General features: G+C 44.3%; 1 protein-coding gene across 1 annotated transcript; it reads left to right on the top strand.

The window, feature by feature from the left end:
* The first annotated feature begins 1,292 nt into the window (after window positions 1-1,292).
* LOC139407680 (forkhead box protein F2-like) lies at window positions 1,293-8,206 on the top strand. The gene is made up of 2 exons (XM_071151526.1): window positions 1,293-2,638; window positions 7,521-8,206. The coding sequence occupies exons 1-2, from the start codon at window positions 1,666-1,668 to the stop codon at window positions 7,688-7,690; spliced, it is 1,143 nt and encodes a 380-aa protein (XP_071007627.1). The 5' UTR covers window positions 1,293-1,665; the 3' UTR covers window positions 7,691-8,206.
* The last annotated feature ends 16,200 nt before the right edge of the window (window positions 8,207-24,406 follow it).

Genomic DNA, 24,406 nt, shown 5'->3' with positions numbered 1-24,406 from the left:
CATGTTGGACAAATCTGTATTATGATCGGTCTTCATAAGGGGGGAAGCTGTCGACGCCCGTGAGCCTAATTTCGGTTCTCTCGCTCTAATGAATGCGGGGCCCAGGGGAATCTCCCTGCCAGGGACCAGCTCGAGCCTGGGGCGGTAAACTGAAACTGGCGCGCTGTGTGTGGTATCCAGGGCTGGACTTGATGGAAAAAGCCTGCTTCCACTCATGTCAAAGTCATTTACTCAGAACAACCCCCGCTTACACACGCATGCACTCCGGCGAAAGAGCACCACCTCTTCCTCTCCACTCCCTGGTTCAGCGCGACCATTTGTTTTCTATGTGGGTCGGTTCCGTAGTGACTCTCACGATTGGGTCTGAGAGAACTAGGCAAACACGAGATGGGATTACTTTCACGAGATTTCTATGAGCCTACACAGTTTGTTCTATGCACAGTTACATTTATTAATATTTTTTATTTGTTTTTATTTAACCTTTATTTAACTAGGCCAGTCAGTTAAGAACAAATTATTATTTACAATGACGGCCTAGGTTAACTGCCTTGGGTTAACTGCCTTGTTCAGGGGAAGAACAACAGATTTTTACCTTGTCAGCTAGGGGATGTATCGCTACCTCTACTGGATCTGATATTTAACATGATCTTGTTGCATGCCAGCAAAAAAATGTAGGCCTACCATTAGACCTGGCACACCAGGTGGGTGCAATTAATTATCAGGTAGAATAGAAAACCAACAGGCTCCGGACCTTGTAGGGTAAGTGCTGAAATACCCCTGGCATACACAGTTATACCCTCTTCATTACAGAAAATGTTTCTGCTATGCAGCATCATGACACTTATCAACAATCTGAATGTTTGGTAACAACATGCAAGAAGGAGTTGTTTTTTATTTACCTTGTGCGCGTTCCATGTGGCGCTGTTGATTAGAACATCTGGGAGGTTTGATAGATGGCGTAATTGCGTGTAGCCTATTTGATATGTCAGAGTGAGAGCATGGGAAGGAGAGAGAGGGTGGAAGAGGGAAGGAGGGATGGAGAAATGAAGAGCGAGGGGCATGATTCTGCTGCAACGACTGGACAGGAAGGGGAGGGGGGCTCTAGTCGTCACTGATTTCAGTGGGATTGGGTGGGGTGGGGGGTAGATTTAAGAAATGATAGGTGGTCGCTTTTTGTTTGGCTGAGCGGCAGCGCACACTAAATCGAGTAGTCTTCGTGTTTCCTCCCCCAGGGATTAAGGAGGGCGATGCCCACCCGGTGCGCCACAGAGCTGCACTCACCGCCACGGTGACAACGAACCATACCGGAGCCTAAATCGGACTGAACCCCGCAAAACGCTGCGTTATACGGAGCCCTCATTGGATACTCTGCACCCCACCGTCTCTCCCACATTCTGACACTGCACTCGCTGCACATTCTCTGCGAAATAGGAGAGTCCAACGAGGATTTTCCCTCTCCAACCACTTTTTGTGGAATTCCGAAGACCAAATGCTTGTGTGATTTGAGGAGGACGTTGAGAATAAGCGACATTTCTTGTGATCAATTTTTTCGAATCCTATTAGTTTTTTTAAAAGATCTATTGCTCCACATCTTGCTCTCCGCTTCCCCCTCTCCCCCAAGGTCACTGCTCATCTACGCCACTGCTGTGCGTTAGCGGAGCAGAGATGACGACCGAGCTCTCTCAGCAGCAGCTGGACCCGCCGCCTCCCCTGAGGTCCAGCCCGACCTCCGGAGTCCTGCACCCCGCCATGATGAGCCCACAGACCGAGGTGGACAGCTCTTTAGCCGGGGCCAAAAGCAAGAAGGCGAGCTCCGGCCTGAGGCGACCAGAGAAGCCTCCCTACTCCTACATTGCGCTCATCGTCATGGCGATACAGAGTTCACCGACCAAGAGGCTGACGCTCAGTGAGGTCTATCAGTTCCTCCAGGCCCGGTTCCCCTTCTTCAGAGGATCCTACCAGGGCTGGAAGAACTCCGTCCGGCACAACCTCTCCCTGAACGAGTGCTTCATCAAGCTGCCCAAAGGGCTAGGCAGGCCGGGGAAAGGCCACTATTGGACCATCGACCCGGCCAGCGAGTTCATGTTCGAAGAGGGCTCGTTCCGCCGCAGACCCAGGGGCTTCCGGAGAAAATGCCAAGCTCTGAAGCCCATTTACCGGATGATGAACGGGATAGGCTTCGGAACGTCCATTTTACCGCAGAACTTTGATTTTCAGGCGCCCACTGGGTCTCTGGCGTGTCATAGCAACGGTTACAACTTGGACATGATGACCAACTCCATGGCCGGTGGCTACGACGGACTGAGCGGTGGCCACCACGTACCTCACATGTCCCCGAGCCCCGGGTCCACATATATGGCCAGCTGTCCGGTAACGTCCAACGGGGACTACGGTGGACCGGACAGTAGCAGCAGCCCTGTGCCCTCGTCTCCGGCTATGGCCAGCGCTTTGGACGGTCATTCTCCATACGCCAGTAGCGCCGGACACTGGGCGTCTCCCGGCGGCTCCCCGTACATAAAGCAGCAGCCTCTGGTCTCCAGCAGCTCGGCGTCCTCTGGGCTAAATTCCGGCATGTCCCCCTATTCCCTGGAGCAGAGCTACCTCCACCAGAACGCCAGGGACACCGCCGATATCTCAGGTAGGCCAATAAACGTTGTGTACGTTAAGTCATAACGCCTTAAATAATCCGTTTGAAATGTCATGCGTAACAGGGAGTTTAAGCATATGCATCTTGCCATTACAAATACACTTGGTCAAGCGTAGCAAGTACTGTAAAACGTGTCATATAAAAGTAAACAGACCTTTGCAGGTTGATCATTTACTAACTCAAATTTTCTCGTTGATCAGGCTGTTTTCTTGAGGCTAAAACTCCAACTTTACGAATGCCTAATACATATTATATAAGCTTGCTAAATTTGTATGTTAAAATTATAGTTGGCCTTTCTAATAGTCAATAGAGAAATGCACTCTTACTTGGGCTACGTGACACATACGCAGATTAAACAAAGTTTTGGCAAAGAAAATTAGCAGCGGTAGTCTAGTGTGTTTGTTGCAGCCTAAATATGGAATGACTTACATTCGTAATATATCTATCTATACAACTATGTTGGAGATGGATAGGTCTCAGATTATTTAGGCCTAATTTAACGGACTGGTTGACGTGGATGCATTTCCTTCAAATTTCAAGTTGTGTTCTGGCAAAATGTCTTCCATTTGTTGTGGGTTAAAGTCATTTGATTGGATTTAAGATGATTCGTTTGCAACTATATTCTGTCGTGGAACTAAGGTGAAATTTTGAATCACCCCAGGTGAAATAATGCTCTTTAAGGGACTCCATTACAAATATGCATGGATAATTAGAAGGACACTTAAGGTGAGGTGGGAAATATAAGGGCCAAACAGCTTCTAAGAACAGAAATTAACAAAATAGTTTAAAATGTTGTTGATATATAGGCTAGGCCGTAGGAAGAATAATGCGGTGGCTGTGTTCTTGTTTACATAAATGTTAAGAAAGGAATTTGAGTCTGAGTTTATTTATTCATGCTCACAGATAAAACTGAAGAAATGCAGAATTTACATTACTAATAATTGCAAAACACTCATTTGAAATATTCAACACATAATACGTGACACAAATAAAATACTGAACACTTGAAACATTACAGGACATGTTTCATGATGGAAATTGAAATATGAAAATGTGATTTTTTTTTTTTTTTTTTTTTTTTGAGAACCATTTAAGAGCTAGAGTTATTGTACAGTCTGATAGCAGTGGGTGGAGTGGCGTTTCGCAGTGGGTGGAGTGGCGTTTCGCAGGGCAGTTATACAGGACAGTTGATGGCTGTTTCTCATGAGCCTGGTGGTGCTGTTACCTCTTTTTGGAGGGAGCAGGTCATTCAGTGGATGGTCAAGAGTGTGCATGTCCTTCACCAGGTTCACTGCAGCCTGCAGTGGGAGCTGTGGTTGGACTGCTCCACCTCAGGAGCTTAGTGCAATGGGCCATAATTGAAACTGTAGCCCCCTTTGTGTAAATTTAACTTATCGCTCCTTAGGCCAGTTGATTGTCTTCACATCCATGTAATTTAGTTCATGTTAACCTTGTTTTACATGATTCTAATATGTCTACGCTTTTAACAAAAGTCCAAGGGATTTCTGAGGGGAATTATTCCAAAGCCAGAGGGGTCTCAGGGGTTATCTAAACAAAGGCTGTGCGAGTCGGACCACACCGAAGATGATTTCAACTAACGAATAGGCCTCGACCTCGCTAGACCTCCAAGGCTTGTCAAACTTTACGATTTCTCATAACTATTTAGAAGACAAGCCTTTATCTGTTCTCACGGGCCTCTACACGGCCCATAAGGATTGTCAGTCACGGCCCGTGTGTTGTCTCTGAAAATGGGGCACAAGGGCAGCACCCTCAGGATAGAGGCCTGCAGTCTCCTAGAGAGAAAACGCCGACACTGCGCGTGCATGCGTCACATCTGGAGTCCTTATGACCTTGATGAGGCTCACGCTCGCTCGCTTGCTCCCCTTTCCCTCTCCTCCCTCTTTCTCGATCTGACTGTGTTGCTGACCTGGCACATAAGGATCTATGACAAAGGACCGCTGTTCTAATTCTCCAGATTCAATTATTTGTCAGAAAATTATATAAGGCCATATAATGATGACTTAATACTTGTGATGTTGCTCCTGCAGCTCTCGGGGATAAACAGTGTAACATGTCTATGCCCTCAAGAGAAACGGACAATCAAACATAAGCACCGTTACCTAAATCATCTTTCATAAATCTCTGAAGGATACGGAGGCCAATTGGTGTAGAAAGCACTGAAACGATGACGTTGTTTGGTTATTATAGGCCTATCAAATCACTTTTAACGAACTTAACTTTATCTGGTTTAAGACTGAACACTTAAAATGTAAGACTAAACATTTCTCTAAGTTAAACATAATGGTGGCCCTCCCACCCATACGGGAGGGCAGCTTGCACTCGCACAAGCTTCCCCCCAAAGTCAGGACAGCGGAGTCCCTGCACATCTTCCGAATACGTCTGGAACCCTACCTCTTTGAAGAGTAGCCCACCTTACATAACTATCACCGTGCCCCCTTCCCATCCAATTAAAAAAATGCTTTACCTACTAGCACGGACTTTGCTGCTAAATATTTAAGGAAATGTAGTACTTGATACGACTGAATGCGCTAATTGTAAATCGCTCTGTATAAAACATCTGCTAAATGACAAATGTAAAAATATGTGTACACATAATGCACCTATCACTAATGCAAAGTGCACCAACCAAACAAACATTACAGAAGCAAGGATTCGGAAGTCAAGTCATGAGTGTTTTACGTTAGGCAAATTTCAGAATTAAAGACTGCTGCTCCAAAATACGATTTTTGTTGCATCCATAGCATATATTTGCTCTGCTATTTTGTGTAGGCCTACGCTCTATGCATCTAATTTGCACACATCCAAAATAATCTATTGTACATTAAAATCATTGCATGTTTAAATGTGAATATTTTAAAGAAGAAATAGGCTTAACACATGCAGTGTCTTGATTTTGGATTCAACGTTAGTGGTATTCTCATGAATGGGAATACTGAGGGGAGCATGGAAGCAATTCTATTATTTTACATATACTAAAAAGGACAGCAATCCCTGCCTCTTCATTAATTAATACATTATTCGCTAAGTAGTCTATACATACCCATAATTTTGCTTGGTGTTTCTAGAAATAGACAATGAACATAGACGAAACAGACAGATTAATTGACAAAGTTCACATATATTATACAACATAGAAAAGTGACCATATAACTGTTGAGTATGAGCGACTTTACTGTGAGGAATATATAGTTTACAGTATAAATAATAAATCTAAATGCAGAGGTAGGGATGTTTCGTGGCGTAGTTAATTAACGAGTCCCGCCGTAAAAGTTGAGGTCTAATCTCTAGATTCACTGAAAGTGATTTCTGCACGTGGTGTTATGGGACTCTTCACTTTGTTTACTGGCCAAATTATTGCAAGATGTGTCAACTCAAACATAGTTAAAAGGTATATGCCTAATTGCCTACACTGTAAATGGGTGACAGTGAATGTGACAGTAGCTTACAGGCAGGCGGTGGCAAGTCAAATTCTGCATTTTATATTACAGTACATGAATACTGCATCAAAGCAAGTACTGTGTAATGTCATAAATATCATAAAATTTACTATTATACTGTAAAAATGAGATGCTTCCATAATGAAATTCATTGAGGGGAGGGGTTTGTTTTACAGTATTTTACTGTAATTACAAGGGATTGATGCAAGCAGGTTGGCTGCTAGGTAAAGTGTTTACACATTGCAGTATATTAATTCATATTTGGTGTTATATGTCACTTGTATTCTAGAGGCCCAGTTTAGTAAAAAGATTTTCCTGTGTTTAAGGCATATATATTTCCATGCTATGAGGTTGTAATAATACTGTGATATTGCGAGATGTCCTTTTAGCATAAGAGCTTTTTGAAAATCCTGCTGGAAGAGAGTTTTTGGCCTTCCGTGGTGACATCACCAGACTTCAAATTAGTTAATAGACCAATAAGAAAGAGTGCCAAACCTCTGTCAATAACAGGTACTTTTCATTTCCCCCCTCCCCACTCAAACCACGTAGTAAAATTATTGCTTGAGAAATAGCTTTTTGCTAAACTGTGTCTTTTTGACCATTGTAATTTAAAAACAATCACAGTAAGATTGTTACCAGAAATGATTTGATATTGAGATGAAAATGGATGCATTGGACCTTTATCAAAGGCTTCCAACCTGTCAGTGTCCACAGTGCAAAAAAAATAAAATACCCAACCATTTAATGTTTAAGATTTGCTGCCTCCTATACAAACTGATGGGCACCATAACCTCAGGAGTTAAATTGGTACAGCATTCTCACACGGAGTTACAAAAAAATATAGCCTCTTATAAGGCATGCCTCAAAATATGTTCATGAGCCAAAAACAATACCATGCACCCACTAGTGGTCAAAAGGTTTTTGGCGTGCCAAAAATACAGTATGGTACTGTATTCTGAGGGGTGGAATTATAGTACCATGTACAGTGATTCCTTCCCTGCCCCAAAAATATTCCCACAATGCACCATCATTTACAATATGCTGCAGTTCATACTGCAGCATTCTGCAGTATAAAATATATTCATATTGCACCTTTTTACTAAACATAAAATATGTCAGAGTTTTTTAGTTGATAATACCATAATTACTGTATCATTTAAAATTGTACATTACAGTGTATACACAATACACTGAATACTATAACTTTTTATAGAAGGTCAATTTAATGCTTCTATTAAGAATAATATTTAAGCTACAGAATTCCTATTTGTAAAAACCCACAAGAATTAAGGCTTTCTCCTATATTCTGAAACGAAACTCAGACTTAACTGGGTTATTTTTTTGTTTAAATGTAAATTTATTTTTGATGGATTTAGTAAAAATGAGTTATTCACTGTTATCTCCTTTTTCTCCAGTGGGGATCCCTCGCTACCAGAGCCACTCCTCACCCGTGTGTGACAGGAAGGATTTTCTCCTGAACTTTAACGGCATCTCCTCGTTTCGTCCTTCAGCCAGCGGATCTTACTATCATCATCACCAACATCACCAAAGCCTTTGTCAAGACGTCAAACCGTGCGTGATGTGAGCGCGTCATGGAGTATGCGTAATGGCTCCAAACCGTGCTCCGGAGATGAGAATCTGAACACCAAATCAAACAATTTAAACTGATTCCATGAGAATTAAAAGGCAAATAAATTGGCTAATATTTCTGATGAGAATGAACAAGAGGGACAAAGGGCTAGCCTATTTCTGAGAAGCCGGAAAACTTCTCACATCAGGGTATATTTACAGTGGCCTTCGTTGTCTTGATAAGCCTAAAGCAGTTGTTGCATAAGTATTATGCAACAACTGTTTCCGAAATTAAGGAAGGCACCAAATCTTCTGACAATATAACCAAGTTTTTTTTTTCAAAATAAGTTTCAAAACGACTAATGTGTTTGCTGTCATTAACTGTGCAAACAAATACCTTATATTTTATGTAACTAGGCCTCTGTTCCGATATAGGCCAATAAAGTTAAATGCAGCCTACACATACACAAAGCTTCTTTATAACAAATTGAAACACATTTGCACTTGTTGTATACCCTTTGAGATTTGCTTAATTTTGTCATGAAGTGTTTCAATAAAACAGATGTATTTTAGGCTACACCTGCCTGCTTGACTCTCTCAGAAATATATTTGACATTTGTAAGAAATATAAATACACTGCAAGAGATGCACTGTAGTGGCTTGTAAAACCAAGTTAGAGGAGAGTTGGAGCGCAGCCTACTGTTGATTGAAAGATTGTAGTGGGTGGATTGGATGTTAACCGCAAATTCAGCTCCAGGTTAGAGAGTGAGGTGGACAAGACTCCAATGAACATTCAGCCATTTATTTTAGCATCAAATAACGTCCCAGCACAGAGGGCAAACATAAATGAGAACTATGTATGGTTTCTGTAATAGACAGAGACGAGAATTAGTGTTTACATGATAAACAACGGAACATAATCAACATAAATGTTACTGAAATATGAACTTAAAGCTTACACAATAGAAACGCAAAACACAGCAGTAGGCTACAGTTACATAAAGGGGCCCTGTGGTCTTAAATAGGCTGGTACATAAACATATAGCTTAGCCGTTACAGCATTAGCCCAAATCTTTTGATGTGCCCTTGAGCAAGGTACTTAACCCACATTTGCTCCAGGGGTGCTGTACTACTATGGCTGACCATGTAAAACAAAATATTGCACTGCACATTTTTACTAAACATAATATTTTATGTTTAGTAAAAAGGTGCAGTATGAATATATTTTACTAAACATAACTTGGATATTTCCATATTTTGTATTGTCTGATTGCACCATCTACAGCCTGAACTAGCCTGCCCGGTCATGCAGTGGAAAGTCTTTGGGGGGGGGCACACATGCCTGAAACAATCTCACCTAAGTGGAGAAATGATTTGTATCTGTTTATCAAATCTGATTCTACTGCTTGCATCAGTTACCTGATGTGGAATAGAGTTCCATGTAGTCATGTCTCCATGTAGTACTGTGCGCCTCCCACAGTCTGTTCTGGACTTGGGGATTGTGACGATACCTCTGGTAGCGTGTCTTGTGGGGTATGCATCGGTGACCAAGCTGTGCGCTAGTCATTTAAACAGACAAATCGGTGCGTTCAGCTTGTCAACACAAGTGATGAAGTCAATTTCTCCTCCACTTTGAGCCATGAGAGATTGACGTGCATATTATTGTTGCATCATGCTGAATAAAACTGCAGACAAAAAGAAACACACGCACATCACACTTCATACATCAGCTGCACAAAGATACAGTGCATTCTTTGGGTGGATATATTATAATAAGTTTGATTCATGAGTTTACCTTGCTCCACCACTGCTAACACTGACATGTAAGCCGACTGTAGTAAGGATGAGGGACTGAAAACAAAAGACTATGGCTCCGTCTAGTGGTCATAAGTATATATAGGATGGTTTATTTCACAAATTTGACTTTACATTGGCTGCTTTAGACAGGAATCCCAATTCTGATATTTTTTCCACTAATGGGTCTTTTGACCAATCACATCAGATCTTTTCACATCAAATCTTTTCAGAACTGATCTGATTGGTCAAACGACTAATTAGTTTTTAAAAAAATATCAGAATTGGATTGCTTGTTTAAACGTATCAATGGCAGTTGATGCTGAATTATGACACTGTTTACATGAATACACTATGCACCAGAAAATCATCAACACAATTAAATCATTAAAATACATAACTTCGGAGAACTGTCAGTGCTAAGGGTAAGACACAAGTAGCAGTCCTTAGCTCACTGGTTGAGCAGCCTAGTCATGTATGGTAACACACTCCTTTGGAAGTGCTGGTCCTGCACCTGATGGATTCCAACGTTGTTGAGGATCGGGCAACACAACCAGAGAATGAAGAGTGATCGGGGGCAGCATGTGCCTGTAGGGGCCTGGTTTCAGGAGGATCTTTGCAAACTTTTTATCAGACGCAATTGCATGGAGGTTAGATTGACAGTTTTTATTTATTTTTATTTTACCTTTATTTAACCAGGCAAGTCAGTTAAGAACAAATTCTTATTTTCAATGACGGCCTGGGAACAGTGAACTGCCTGTTCAGGGGCAGAACGACAGATTTGTACCTTGTCAGCTCGGGGGTTTGAACTCGCAACCTTCCGGTTACTAGTCCAACGCTCTAACCACTAGGCTACCCTGAGATCCATAGAGCATGTTGGAGCTGATGAAACAACAGAAGCCCGTTCATTTTCAATGGAGGGATGCGATCATGGGCGAGGAAGCGTGAACACGGCAGGAATTAATGCACAAACATGAGGTTTGTTCTAAAGTATTTGTTTCCATAGAAATTGACCTGACTAAAAGGTGAGCCACTTTCATGTCATAGGTCGAACTAGTCGAACTCAGAGTTGACCAAAGTTAGCTCGCTATCTCCTTTATCTAGATTCATAGTACGCCACTCTTGATCCAGGAGTTAGCCAGTTAACTTGCCTAAATGTTCTGAAATAGCTTAATTTTTTGGGAAAGATAAGCTTGAAATGGGCATGGTCTAATTGACTCAACAACCAAACAACGACTAAGTTTAGCTTTCTAGGTAAAACACAAAAAAATTGCTAAATATTGTTGTTTACCAAAGTTAGCGGCCTTATCCTGTTTTGTAGTATACCCCTCAGGTAACCAGCCAGGCTAGGGTTAGGGTTGAACCGGGATGTGGACATGAAGCTAGGGTTAGGGTTGCAACTAGGTTTAGAGTTGTGATTAATGCTAGGGTTAGGGTTGAACCGGGATGTGGACATGAAGCTAGGGTTAGGGTTGAACCGGGATGTGGACATGAAGCTAGGGTTAGGGTTGAACCGGGATGTGGACATGAAGCTAGGGTTAGGGTTGAACCGGGATGTAGACATGAAGCTAGGGTTAGGGTTGAACCGGGATGTGGACATGAAGCTAGGGTTAGGGTTGAACTGGGATGTGGACATGAAGCTAGGGTTAGGGTTGAACCGGGATGTGGACATGAAGCTATGGTTAGGGTTGAACCGGGATGTGGAAATTAAGCTAGGGTTAGGGTTGAACCGGGATGTGGACATGAAGCTAGGGTTGGGGTTGAACTGGGATGTGGACATGCAGCTAGGGTTAGGGTTGAACCGGGATGTGGACATGCAGCTAGGGTTAGGGTTGAACCGGGATGTGGACATGAAGCTAGGGTTAGGGTTGAACCGGGATGTGGACATGAAGCTAGGGTTAGGGTTGAACCGGGATGTGGACATGAAGCTAGGGTTAGGTTTGAACCGGGATGTGGACATGAAGTTAGGGTTGAACCGGGATGTGGACATGAAGCTAGGGTTAGGGTTGAACCGGGATGTGGACATGAAGCTAGGGTTAGGGTTGAACCGGGATGTGGACATGCAGCTAGGGTTAGGGTTGAACCAGGATGTGGACATGAAGCTAGGGTTAGGGTTGAACCGGGATGCGGACATGAAGCTATGGTTAGGGTTGCAACTAGGTTTAGAGTTGTGATTGATGCTAGGGTTAGGGTTGAACCGGGATGTGGACATGAAGCTAGGGTTAGGGTTGAACCGCGATGTGGAGATGAAGCTAGGGTTAGGGTTGAACCGGGATATGGACATGCAGCTAGGGTTAGGGTTGAACCGGGATGTGGACATGAAGCTAGGGTTAGGGTTGAACCGGGATGTGGACATGAAGCTAGGGTTAGGGTTGAACCGGGATGTGGACATGCAGCTAAGGTTAGGGTTGCAACTAGGTTTAGAGTTGTGATTGATGCTAGGGTTAGGGTCGAACCGGGATGTGGACATGAAGCTAGGATTAGGGTTGAACCGGGATGTGGACATGCAGCTAGGGTTAGGGTTGTACCGGGATGTGGACATGCAGCTAGGATTAGGGTTGAACCAGGATGTGGACATGACGTTATGGTTAAGTTTGTGTTGAGGCAAGCGTTAAGGTTGAATTGTGATTTGGAGTTAGCTGGCCAACCCGCTGATCCAGATGTTGTTAGATGAGTGATGTTGTTAGATGAGTGTCTCACTTTTCAACCCCACATAGGTCTTGTGAAAAAGCACAGTCTCTAGTTGGGTTTTTTACTTCTGAAATAAATGACATTTTTCTTTTGAACCGAGAAAGACTTTCTGCTACCTTTTTGACGGTAATTGACTATGGTGACATATTGCCCATCATTTCGTACGCTCGACACAGGAGCTGAGGAGGCTGAGGTTTGTTATGTGCCTGGTCAATGTGTTAACTGTTTTAAAACCGTAGTGCTTTGTGTTTTATGTTGTAAATCTTTGAAACTTTGTGTGCTACTTTTTCGGCCAGGTCTCTACTGCAAAATGTGTTATTTATCTCAAGTAGACCAACCTGGTAAAATAACGGTTAAAAAAACAACTAAAAGATAGGGTTAGGGTAGAACTGGGATGTGGACATGAAGCTAGGATTGGGATTAGGGTTGTGGCTAGGTTTAGGGTTAGGGTCGAACCATCGCCCTATACTACAAATCTTAGCAAGGTAACTTTAGTCTAGGATTAGGTTTAGGGTTGTGGTTGAGGCTTAGGGTTGAACCACAGCCCTATAATACGAATGAGGTTTGAGGAGTTAGCGAGGTAGCTTTGGTCAACTCTGTGTTCAACTCTCGATAACCAGAAACCTGAAAGTGACTCACCTTTTAACCAGGTACATTTCTATGGCAATGAATCCTTCAGAACTAAGCCGTGAATTGAGGACCAATGAAATCAGATTCCCTCCCTCTGGCAAAGATTGCGTCATCATCCCTTTCATTTTAATTGATCAAATATTTTTTTGTGTTGAATGTTTTATTATTAAAATAGCTATCACGTTACATATTTAGTAATGACAGGATGCATTTGAAATGTCACCCACGGTAAAACTTTTGTATGATTTGAAGACTGCACTTCTAATACCCTATTTCACATCATAGCCTGCTAAATTTGGAAGATAACTTTTATTTCATGTTGATTTGGGGGGAAAAAATGAGAAGGTGGCACTGACTCGCCCATGGATTTATGTTTCAATGAAGAGTTTGGCGTTCGACTAGCCACGTGCGACATGCACACTCAGTTGCAAGCCTGGTAGAGTTAGAGGCAGATGGACAAGCAATATCCACTGTCGTAATATGGATGAAGCCTGAGCGGGAATGTGAAGCTATCTGAATCTGGTTAGCTTTAGAAAACACTGAGTGGATCTAGCTTGCATCATAGTGTACCACACATGATGTGGACATGAAGCTAGGGTTAGGGTTAGGTTTGTGGTTTAACCTAGGGTTAGGGTTGAACTGAGATGTGAACATGAAGCTAGAGCTAGGGTTAGGGTTGAACCTGGATATGCACGTGAAGCTAGGGTTAGAGTTAGGTTTGTGGTTTACCCTAGGGTTAGGTTTAGGGTTGTGTTGATGTATTACGTTGACACAAAAATAGGTAACATTTACTACGGTGCAATGTCATATTCACATTCAAAAAGTGCCTGTGGATCTGTATTCTGTGCTCACAGAATTGTTTGACAGAATTGTTTTCCGTTACAATACACAAATGTGGCTTCAGATGAGAGTCGACGATGTCCATTATTTGGATAATCTTTGTCATGTGTCTCATTCAGCCGTTTCTTGGGAGAAAGCTTTCGCGCTAGAATAATAAATAATAACTTTGTGAACCGTGAGTGTAACGTTTATTTATTCAACAAACTATGTTAAAATGTTCAACAAATGACTTTCTTATCAATGTTTAATTATTTAATCGGCCAGGTCTGGTGCTACCTTTGCTAGGTAAAGCCCCGCCTTATCTCAGTTCACTGGTCACCATAGCAGCATCCACCCACAGCACCCGCTCCCGCAGGTATATTTCACTGATCGCCCCCAAAGCCAATTCCTCCTTTGGCCACCTTTCCTTCCAGTTCACTGCTGCCAATGACTGGAACGAACTGCAAAAATTGCTGAGGCTGGAGACTCTTATCTCCCTCACTAACTTCAAGCACCAGCTGTCAGAGCAGCTCACAGATCATTGCACCTGTACATAGCCCATCCAACTACCTCATCTCCATACTCTATTTATTTATTTTGCTCTTTTGCACCCCAGTATCTCTTCTTGCACATTCATCTTCTGCACATCTATCACCCCAGTGTTTAATTGCTATATTGTAATTACCTCGCCACTATGGCCTATTTTATTGCCTTACCTCCCTTATCTTACCTCATTTGCCCATACTGTATATATACTTTTTTTCCTACATAATTATTGACTGTATGTTTGTTTATTCAATGTGTAACTCCGTGTTGTTGTATGTGTCAAACTGCTTTGCTTTATCTTGGCCAGGTCGCAATTGTAAATGAGAACTTGTTCTCAACTAGCCTACCTGGTTAAATAAAGGTGAAATATAATAAAAAATACAAATTGCACTGGATGAAGGTTTCACACACAAACTGAATGGCCGTTTTTTATTTGAAAATCAATTTCTGGGTTTGTGTTTCAGTTTGCGGTTATGGGTGTTCTGAATGTTTTGGAATCCTGCTGTGTTTAATAATTTTTATTTTTACTATAGACATAGTTGTTGACTGAGTGAAGTGGAATTGCCCACATTGAAATTCACAGTCCATCCTGACGAATCTGGAGTTTGCTTGAATTGATAAAAGTGATAAAATGTATCCAATTTGTGAGACAATAAATGCTATTTCTCAATGGAATTAGGAGGATGTTTTTTGGGCTATCTACTTAAAAGGTCTAATACCGTAGTTTTTATACAAAAAGACTGCTTGGTTGAGTCTGGATATTTTTCACTGCCATGCATGCATGTGCATCTTAATGGCAATATCAAATGGAGAAGAATAATCAACTAAATACTTCCTGAATATTTGTGTGTGTGTGTGTGTCTGTGTGTGTGTGTGTGTGAGTGAGAGAGAGAGATAGCTGGCCTCTCACATTGATGGAGACAGAGAATGTGATATCGTAATAAATACAGTGTGTATGATAAGTAAGCTTTTTTTCACATTTTGTTGCTTGATAAAGTAGGATTGAAATGGGTTTAGTTGTGATTTTTTGTCATTGATCTACACACTCCATAATGTCAAAGTAAAAAGAAAATACCACAAGTGTTAACAAATTAATGCAAATGATTAAATAACAATAATGTAGCTAAAGTATTCTCCCCTTTTGTTTAGGTAAGCCTAAATTAGTTCAGGAGTAACATTTAGTGTAACAAATCACATAATAAGTTACATGTGTGAAATAATATGGGTTGACATCATTTTTGAATGACAACCCCTTCCTCTGTCCCCCATACATACAACATCTGTAAGGTCCCTCAGTCAAGAATTACATTTCAAGCACAGATTCAAGTACATAGACCAGGGAGCTTATACAGAAACCCAGCCTAAAACACCAAACAGCAAGCAATGCAGATGTAGAAGCAGTGTGGCTAGGAAAAACTCCCTAGAAAGATTAGGAATGTGGAAAGAAACCTAGAGAGGAACCAGGCTTTGAGGTTGCCAGTCCTCTTCTGGCTGTGCCGGTGGAGATAAGAGTACATGGACATTAAGGCTAGATCGTTCTTCAAGATGTACAAATGTTCATAGATGACAAGCAGGGTCAAATAATAATCACAGTGGTTATAGAGGGTGCAACAGGTAAGCACCTCAGGAGTAAATGTCAGGTGGCTTTCATAGATGAGTATTCAGAGTTCGAGACAGCAGCTGCAGAAGAGAGAGAGCGAGAGAGAGAGAGTCGAAACAGCAGGTCCGGGATAGGGTAGAAGGTCCGGTGAACAGGTCAGGGTTCCATAGCCACAGACAGAACAGAAGAAACTGGATCAGAAGCCCGACAAGATAGCACATCCGGTGAACAGGTCAGGGTTCCATAGCCGCAGGCAGAACAGCAGAAATTGGATCAGCAGCACGGCTAGGTGGACTGGGGAAGGGGAAAGCCAGGAGTCGTCAGGCCAGGTAGTCCTGAGGCATGCTCCTAGGGCTCAGGTCCTCTGGGAAGAGAGAGCAAGAGAGAGATATGGGAGACTTAGAGGAAGCATACTTAAGATCATGCAGGACACCAAACAAGAGAAGACAAGAGAAATACACCAGATAGGACAGACTGACAGACTGACCCTAGCTCCCCGGCACATGGATTATTGCAGAATAGATACTGGGGACTGAGTCATGGGGGGGGGGAACACTGTGGCCCCGTCTGACAATACCCTTGGACAGGGCCAACCAGGCAGGATATAACCCCACCCACTTTGCCAAAGCACAGCCCCCACACCACTAGAGCGATACCAACAGACCTCCAACTTACTACAAGGCGGAGTATAGCTCACAAAGATCTCCCCCACCACATGAGCCCAAGGAAGCGCAAGACCGGACAGGAAGACAACGTCAGTGATTCAACCCACTCAAGACGAGTATATCGAAAAAAGCCTGGCAAGACATGATGCAACCCTCCTTGGGTCGGCATGGGAGAGCACTAGCAAGCCAGTGACTCATCCCCAGTAAAAGGGTCAGAAGCAGAGAATCCCAGGAGAGAGGGGACCTGGCCAGGCAAAATTAACCCTTAACAGGAAACCAGTGTAGGGAGGCTAACAGTGGAGTAATATGAATGAGCTTTGGGGTTCTAGTAATTGGGCTAGCAGCTGTATTTAGCACTAGCTGAAGTTTATTTAGTGCTTTATCCGGGTAGCCGGAGAGTAGAGCAGTAGTCTAATCATCATTAAGATGACACAACAGTGGTAGGCCTGATCACCGGACAGCCTATAGGGAGGAGGTCGGCGACCTAGCTGTGTGGTGCCAGGACAACAACATCTCCATCAACATGATCAAGATAAAGGAGATGACAGTGGTGGAAAAAGTACTCCATTGTCATACTTGAGTAAAAGTAAAGATACCTTAACAGACAATTACTCAAGTAAAAGTGAAAGTTACCCAGTAAAATACGACTTGAGTGTAATCCTGAAAGTATCTGGTTTTAAATGTACTTAAAAAGTACTAAATTGACATACTTGAGTAAAAGTATATACCGTAGTAAAAGTAAATGCTATACATCAAATTCTTTATATTAAGCAAATCAGACAGCATTATTTTCATATTATTTTTAATTATGGACAGAAAGGGGCACACTCCAACACTCAGACATAATTTACAAACATTGCAGTTGTGTTTCGTGAGTCCGCCAGATCAGAGGCAGTAGGGATGGCAAAGCATTATATTGATGAGTGCCATAATTCTGTCCTGCTTGAGCACTCTAAATGTAACGAGTTATTTTGTGTGTCAGGGAAAATGTAAGGAATGAAAAGTACATTATTTTCTTTAGGAATGTAGTGGAGTAAAAGTTGTCAAAAATATCAATAGTAAAGTACAGATACCCCCAAAAAGGACTTAAGTAGTACTTAAAATTATTTTTATTAGGTACTTTACACCGCTGGAAGATGATTGTGGACTCCAGGAAAAGGAGGCCCGACGTGGTTGTGGTAGAGAAGGTTGAATGCTTCAGGTTCCTTGGTGTCCACATCACCAGCAAACTAACATGGTCCAAGCACAACAAGACTGTCGTGAAGAGGGCACGACAAAACCTATTCCCCCTTAGGAGACTGAAAAGATTTGGCATGGGTCCTCAGATCCAAAAGGTTCTACAGCTGCATCATCGAGAGCACTGGTTGCATCACTGCCTGGTCTGGAAACTACTCGGCCTCCGACCGCAAGGCACTACAGAGAGTAGTGCGTACGGCCCAGTACATCACTGGGGCCAAGCTTCCTGCCATGCAGGACCTCTATACCAGGCGGTGTCAGAGGAAGGCCCTAAAAATGGTCAAATCCAGCCCCCCGGGTAATAGATTGTTCTCTCTGCTACCGCAAAGCAAGCGGCAAGTCTAGGTCCAAGAGGCTTCTAAACAGCTTCTATCCCCAAGTCTTAAGACTCCTGAACCCCGCATGTTGACTCTGTAGCGGTACCCTGTGTATGAAGCCTCACTATTGTTATTTCACTGCTGCTCTTTAATTATTTATCACTGTTATTTCTTGTATTAATTAATTTATTTTTTCTTAAAACTGCATTGTTGGTTTAGGGCTTGTAAGTAAGCATTTCACTGTTGTATTCGGGCACGTGTGACAAATAAAATTAGATTTGATCTTGAAGTGACAAAAGCATTGATTAGTTTTTCTGCTTCATTTTTAGACCAAAACTTCTGATTTTTGCCATGTTACAAATATGGCAAAAAGCTGCTGTTTAAATATTTGGAAAAAGAGAGATCAGGGTCCAGAATAATGCTGAGGTTATTCACGGTTTTATTTTAGATGACTGTACCACCATTCAGAGTAATTGTCAGATCAAACACCAGATCTCTGTTTATTGGGACCTAGAACTAGTTAAACATTTGCTGCAATCCACTTCCTTATATCTGAAACACAGGGATCCAGGGTAGCCAATCTTGGGCCTTCACAATGTTTAATCAGAATGTACAGCTGTGTGTCATCCGCATAGCAGTGAAAGTTGACATTGTGTTTCTGAATTATATCACCAACAGGTAATCTATAGTGACAACAATAGTGGTCCTAAAACAGAGCACCTGAATTTACCATTGAATTCTCAGAGTGTTAAACAAATCAAAATATTTTATATTTGTGATTCTTCAAATAGCCACCCTTTGCCTTGATGACAGCTTTGCACACTCTTAGCATTCTCTCAACCAGCTTTACCTGGAATGCCTGTCCAACAGTCTTGAAGGAGTTCCCACATATGCTGAGCACTTGTTGGCTGCTTTTGCTTCACTCTGTGGTCCGACTCATCCCAAACCATCTCAATTTGGTTGACATCGGGGGATTGTGGAGACCCAGGTAACCCGATGCAGCACTTCATCACTCTCCTTTGTAAAATAGCCTTTACCACAGCCTGGAGCTGTGTTGGGTCATTGTCCTGTTGACAAACAATTGATAGTCCCACTAAGCCCAAACCAGATGGGATGGCGTATCGCTGCAGAATGCTGTGGTAGCCATGCTGGTTAAGTGTGCCTTGAATTCTTAATAAATCCTAGACAATGTCACCAGAAAGCACCCTCACACCATAACACCTCCTCCTCCATGCTTTACGGTGGGAAATACAAATGCGGAGATCATCCGTTCAACCACACAGCGTCTCACAAAGACACGACGGTTGGAAACAAAAATCTCCAATTTGGACTCCAGACCAATGGACACATTTCTCCAAGACTAATGTCCATTGCTCATGTTTCTTGGCACAAGCAAGTCTCTTCTTATTATTGGAGTCCTTTAGTAGTACAAATAAAGAAAAACCCTTGAATGAGTAGGTTGTAACGGTTTTCTTCCGCTGAAGGAGAGAAGGACCAAAATGCAGCGTGGTTAGTGTTCAACATCTTTAATATCAACGATAAACGAGAACACTACAAAACAACAAAAGTGAAAACCGAACCAGTCCTATCTGGTGCAATGACACAAAGACAAAAGACAATCACCCACAAAATACCCAAAGAACATGGCTGCCTAAATATGGTTCCCAATCAGAGACAACGATTAACACCTGCCTCTAATTGAGAACCAATCTAGGCAACCATAGACTTACATAAACACCTAGAAAGGACACACCCCATAAACATACAAAACCCCTAGACCAGACAAAACACATAAATCCCCCATGTCACACCCTGACCTAACCAAAATAATAAAGAAAACAAAGATAACTAAGGCAAGGGCGTGACATAGGTGCTCTAAAACTTTTGACCGGTAGTGTATGATGGGGTCTAAAACCAGGCTGGAGTGTTTTCTATACATAATTTGTATCCTGTGAATAAATCACCTCCCACCAAAACCGGAAGTGTCATTCGAAAGCACATGGAGCATTGCAAGGTAAGACCATGTTTAGCCATTGTTCTCTCTCTTACGTCTTGTCTTCACAAGATAATGTCAAGATAACCGTAGATTCATAAACTCAAACCTCTGTCTGTACAATTGTTCCTTTATGATCTAGCTAGGTCATTACATTGGTGTCAGAAGTAAAAACAAAGATAAAAGTTAGTCAACTAGTTAGCTGACAACCGGGGCTAGCTAACGTACGCGAGAACGAGGGTTTAAAATGCTTAGAGGAAGTCCGAAAGTGAAGGTGGGGGTAGGGGACGATTATGTAGGTGCATGTGCATGGACGTAGGAGGATCTGGCTGTGGAGATTGCCAGGGCATCGGAGCGCTGAGGCGGCTTGAGGGAGACCGCTAGAATGATGAAAGCTGAAGCGGGCATGGGTGCTTCGTCAACTGTGCTTCGCACGGATTCTGTTGGGCTTACCGAAGGGGTGACTTCGACGCTACGAGACAAGGAATCTGGGGCTCAGGATGTAAACAACCCAGTTCCCGATTGCGTCGTATCTGTTAAGACCCCGAAGTACTCCATCCAGTAAGGTGGATTGGGAAGCTTTTCAATGCTCAGTTTGAACTGTTAGCTCATTTTAGGGGGTGGTCGGATAAAGAAAGGGCACTGCAATTGGCTTTATGCCTCACGGATGATGCTCTGTCTTGTTTGATATTGATTAGACGTGATTATGGGGATTTAGTGGAAGCACTGAGGAAGCGTTTGGACAGTGTGTACAGTCCTGGCTGCTGCGCTCTGAACTGAGTAATATACGCAGGAAGCCTGGAGAGCCACTACGGGTGCTAGCTAATGACATTGAGAGCCTCTCTCGGCGGGCATATGCTCACATGCCCCCCTCCGTGCAGAGCGAGCTAGCACGGGACCAGTTCATACACGTGCTCTCTCCTACAGAGCTGTGCATAAGACCCAGCTGGCTCATCCTGAGTCATTGCAGATAGCCTTGGAGAGGGAGCTTGTGTGGGCTGGCGTTTCAGCTAGGGCTTCGATGGGGGTGCAGGGAGACAAACCCACTGTGCAGGCTAGGGGTCAGAGCAGCCCAGAGTCAGAAAAGCCTGCCTGGGTGACTGACATGGCTGAACTCATTCTTGCTGTGTCGTTACAGGTGGCACGAAACACACGCCCTGGTCCCAGGGTCTGCTAGGGGTGTGGCCAGCCAGGCCATCTGCGCCGGGATTGCCCCATATCCCCCAGATCTCAGGGAAACGGCTCAGGGTCCACATAGATGGGGCAGTGCGGACCCCTGGCTCTATTTCCCAACCACCACCATCTTCAGAAGGAGCCCACCAGCATGGACAGGGGAGCAAGACTCCACATCCCCCAGAAGAAGACGAGGGCAAGCGGATGGCGCCTGTTGTTGTGATGGGCCGGACCTGTGTTGGGGACTTTTGTCATGTCCCTGTCACTGTGGAGCGGGTGCCCTGCTCTGGCCTGGTGGACACTGGGTCCACAGTAATCCTGGTGAGGCCGGATATCGTGCCAGGTTGAACTCAGTTTGAGCCCACAACTGTGCAGCTCCGCACAGTCACAGGTGAGCTGGCACCCATGAAAGGGAAGGGAATAATGACTCTGACAGTAGGGGGCAGGATTGTGCGTCCTCCTGTGTGGGTGGTGGCTGTGCAGGATTCTTGTATCCTGGGGTTGGACTTTCTTAGGAGCACAGGCTGCCAAGTTAGACCTAAATAGGGGCACACTGAGCTTCCAGGGAGGGCTCATCTGGTGAAGCATGAGGTCGATACAGGTGATGCTCGGCCCATCAAGACGCGTCCCAGCCATATACCGCTGGCACGCCAGGAGGCGGCAGACAAGGCTGTGTTAGAGATACAGCAGGCAGACTTCATTAATGCCTTCAGACATCCCCTGTACGGTGCCAGTCATCATGGTTCCTAAGAAGTGGGGCAAGCTGAGTTTCTGTGCGGACTACAGGCGGCTGAATGAGGTAACTAGGAAGGACTCATACCCCATACCACGTATCGATGAGTCGCTGGACCTGGTTAGGGGGTCCTCCTGGTTATCCTCACTAGATCTCTGCAGTGGCTACTGGCAGGTGCCCCTCTCCCCAGAAGCCAGAGCCAAAACAGTGTTCTCCACTAACATAGGACACTGGCAGTTCAAGGTCCTGTGCTTTGGCCTGTGCAATGCTCCAGCTACTTTTGAGCCTTTGATGGACAGGGTGCTGGATGGCATCCCCCGACAGCAGTGTCTAGTATACCTCGACGACATCCTGCTCCATGGCAGCTCCTTCCAGTCAGCCCTGGGGGCACTACGGAATGTGCTGGAGAGGGTGGCTGCCGCAGGCCTAAAACTCCACCCCGAGAAGTGCCACTTCATGAGGAGAGAGGTGTCCTTCTTGGGCCACTGAGTGGGGAAGGAGGGGATCAGCACCATGGAGGACAAGGTGGGGGCTGTCCGAGACTGGCCCACCCACCAAACAGCATCAGCTGAAGAGCTTCCTGGGCCTAGCCTAATACTACAGGAGGTTTGTAAGGGGCTTCTCAAGTATTACTGCTCCCCTGAACCGCCTGCTACCGAAGAACAAGGCTTTCACTTGGACAGTGGAGTGCGAGGAGGCCAACACTCTCAAACGTGCATTGATCGAGGCCCCCGTGCTCCCCCCTGACCTCACCTTGCTCTTTATCCTGGACACAGACGCAAGCAATGTGGGCATGGGTGGGGTGCTGGCCCAGGTGGGGCCAGAGGGGGAGAGAGTGGTGTTCTACTTCAGTAAAACATTTGACAAACATGAGCGCCGTTACTGTGTCACCGGGCGGGAGCTCCTTGCTGTTGTGGCTTCCATCAAACACTTCAAGTACTACCTGGGTGGCCTGCCCTTTACTGTAAGGACTGACCACTCTGCTCTCCAGTGGCTCATATCTTTCAGAGAGCCAGAGGGGCAGGTTGCACGCTGGTTGGAGGAGCTTCAGCCGTACGACTTCACAGTGGTGCACAGGGCAGCGGCACGCCACTCCAACGCCGACGCCATGTCCCGTTGGCCCTGTACTGCAGATGGGTGCCCCCACTGTGAGCGGAGAGAGGGACCTGAGAGAGCTGTGTGCACATGAGGGGGTCTGTGTCACAGTGTGTCGGGCGAGCGGGCCTGTCTGCTGTGAGCTGCAGACTGTTGATGTGCCTGAATGGGGGCAGCAGCAGGGATGGGACACAGACCTACAGTGGGTAGAGGCGCAGCTGAGGCCACCGTGGGAAGAGGTTGCAGCGCTCTCACTTGCGACCAAAGGGTTGTGGTCAAAGTTTGAGAGACTGCGGCTGGCTGATGGCATGCTACAGCGGGCATGGAAGGAGTCAGCTACGGGAGAGGAGAGGTGGCAGGTGGTGGTCCCAAAAGCATTGCGGGAGGCTGTGCTCCAGAGCACTCTTGGGTGGGTGGAGACTGGACACTTTGTGTGTGTGTGTGTTTGTGTGTGTGTGTGTGTGCGCGTGCGTGCGTGTGTAACATTACAGGGTGCCAAAGTGCTGAGAGAGTTTTACAGGGTGATCTGTGAAGTTTTTATAGAATGCAATACGAGAATTAAAACACATGGGGGCAGTGACGACTCACAGGTTGCAGTAGGCCAGTCATCCAGACCTTATGAGATACTGTACTTAACTGGGTCTCTCTTGAAGAGGGGGGCTTCACGTAGTTGTGTGACCGAGGTGAATGTAGTAGTAGTGGTGCTTGGGAAAAATCACCGGGGAAGCCAAGCCATTAGAAAAACGCCATAGTACAACCTATGTGTTGTGATAATTGCGTTGTTTGCTCTTTAACCTGTGACGTATATACCTAAGGCCGAGACAAGAAAACACAGTGGCAGAATAAATTCCACCACACCTTTGTTTCATCACAAAACCGAATAGCAACATCTGTCCTGTGAAGTCCACTAAACATATTGCATGTTACAAACAGTTACATGACCTACAGCACTGTTTGTAACATGCAATATGTTTATATGTCAGGAAAGTAATTTTTTCGAGGATGTGTTAGCGGGTAGCTGCGCCTCTACCCACTATAGCAATTAGTCAAGGATGTGTTAGTTCCTGGAGGATGTGCCACCAGGAATTAACAAGTGTAGCAAATTCGGGAGGCATTTTCTACCAAGATCGAACATACTCGACCCTGTGTCGAATCCCGACACTGCTGATGAATTTAGCCTCGAATCGTTGTTTTTTATGCTTTCTTTTCCTTACCATTAAAATCTGAGAGTAGAAAAGCATCGAGTTTCTGACAATCCTTGTTCCTTTTACCCCGTAAATCTGTCATCATCATCCATAGGCGGAAATCGCAGGGGGGACGAGGGGACACGACCCCCCCATCCTGGAAAAAATATGATTTGTCCCCCCCAATATATCACTGTAAACATAACTATGTAATTTCAATAATATTAATAATACGCAATGAAAGCACTTGTGCTGA

Source organism: Oncorhynchus clarkii, chromosome 4 (genome assembly GCF_045791955.1).
Source record: "Oncorhynchus clarkii lewisi isolate Uvic-CL-2024 chromosome 4, UVic_Ocla_1.0, whole genome shotgun sequence".
NCBI classification, from domain to species: Eukaryota; Metazoa; Chordata; class Actinopteri; order Salmoniformes; family Salmonidae; genus Oncorhynchus; species Oncorhynchus clarkii.
The sequence above is the reverse complement of the archived record's forward strand: the minus strand, read 5'-3'. Positions and strand labels throughout refer to the sequence as shown.

Bases quoted from the DNA above. Each gene is read 5' to 3' on its own strand.
- LOC139407680 (XM_071151526.1), top strand. From the start codon at position 1,666: ATGACGACCGAGCTCTCTCAGCAGCAGCTGGACCCGCCGCCTCCCCTG. The intron at 2,639-7,520 runs GTAGGCCAATAA...CTTTTTCTCCAG, and splicing joins GGACACCGCCGATATCTCAG to TGGGGATCCCTCGCTACCAG.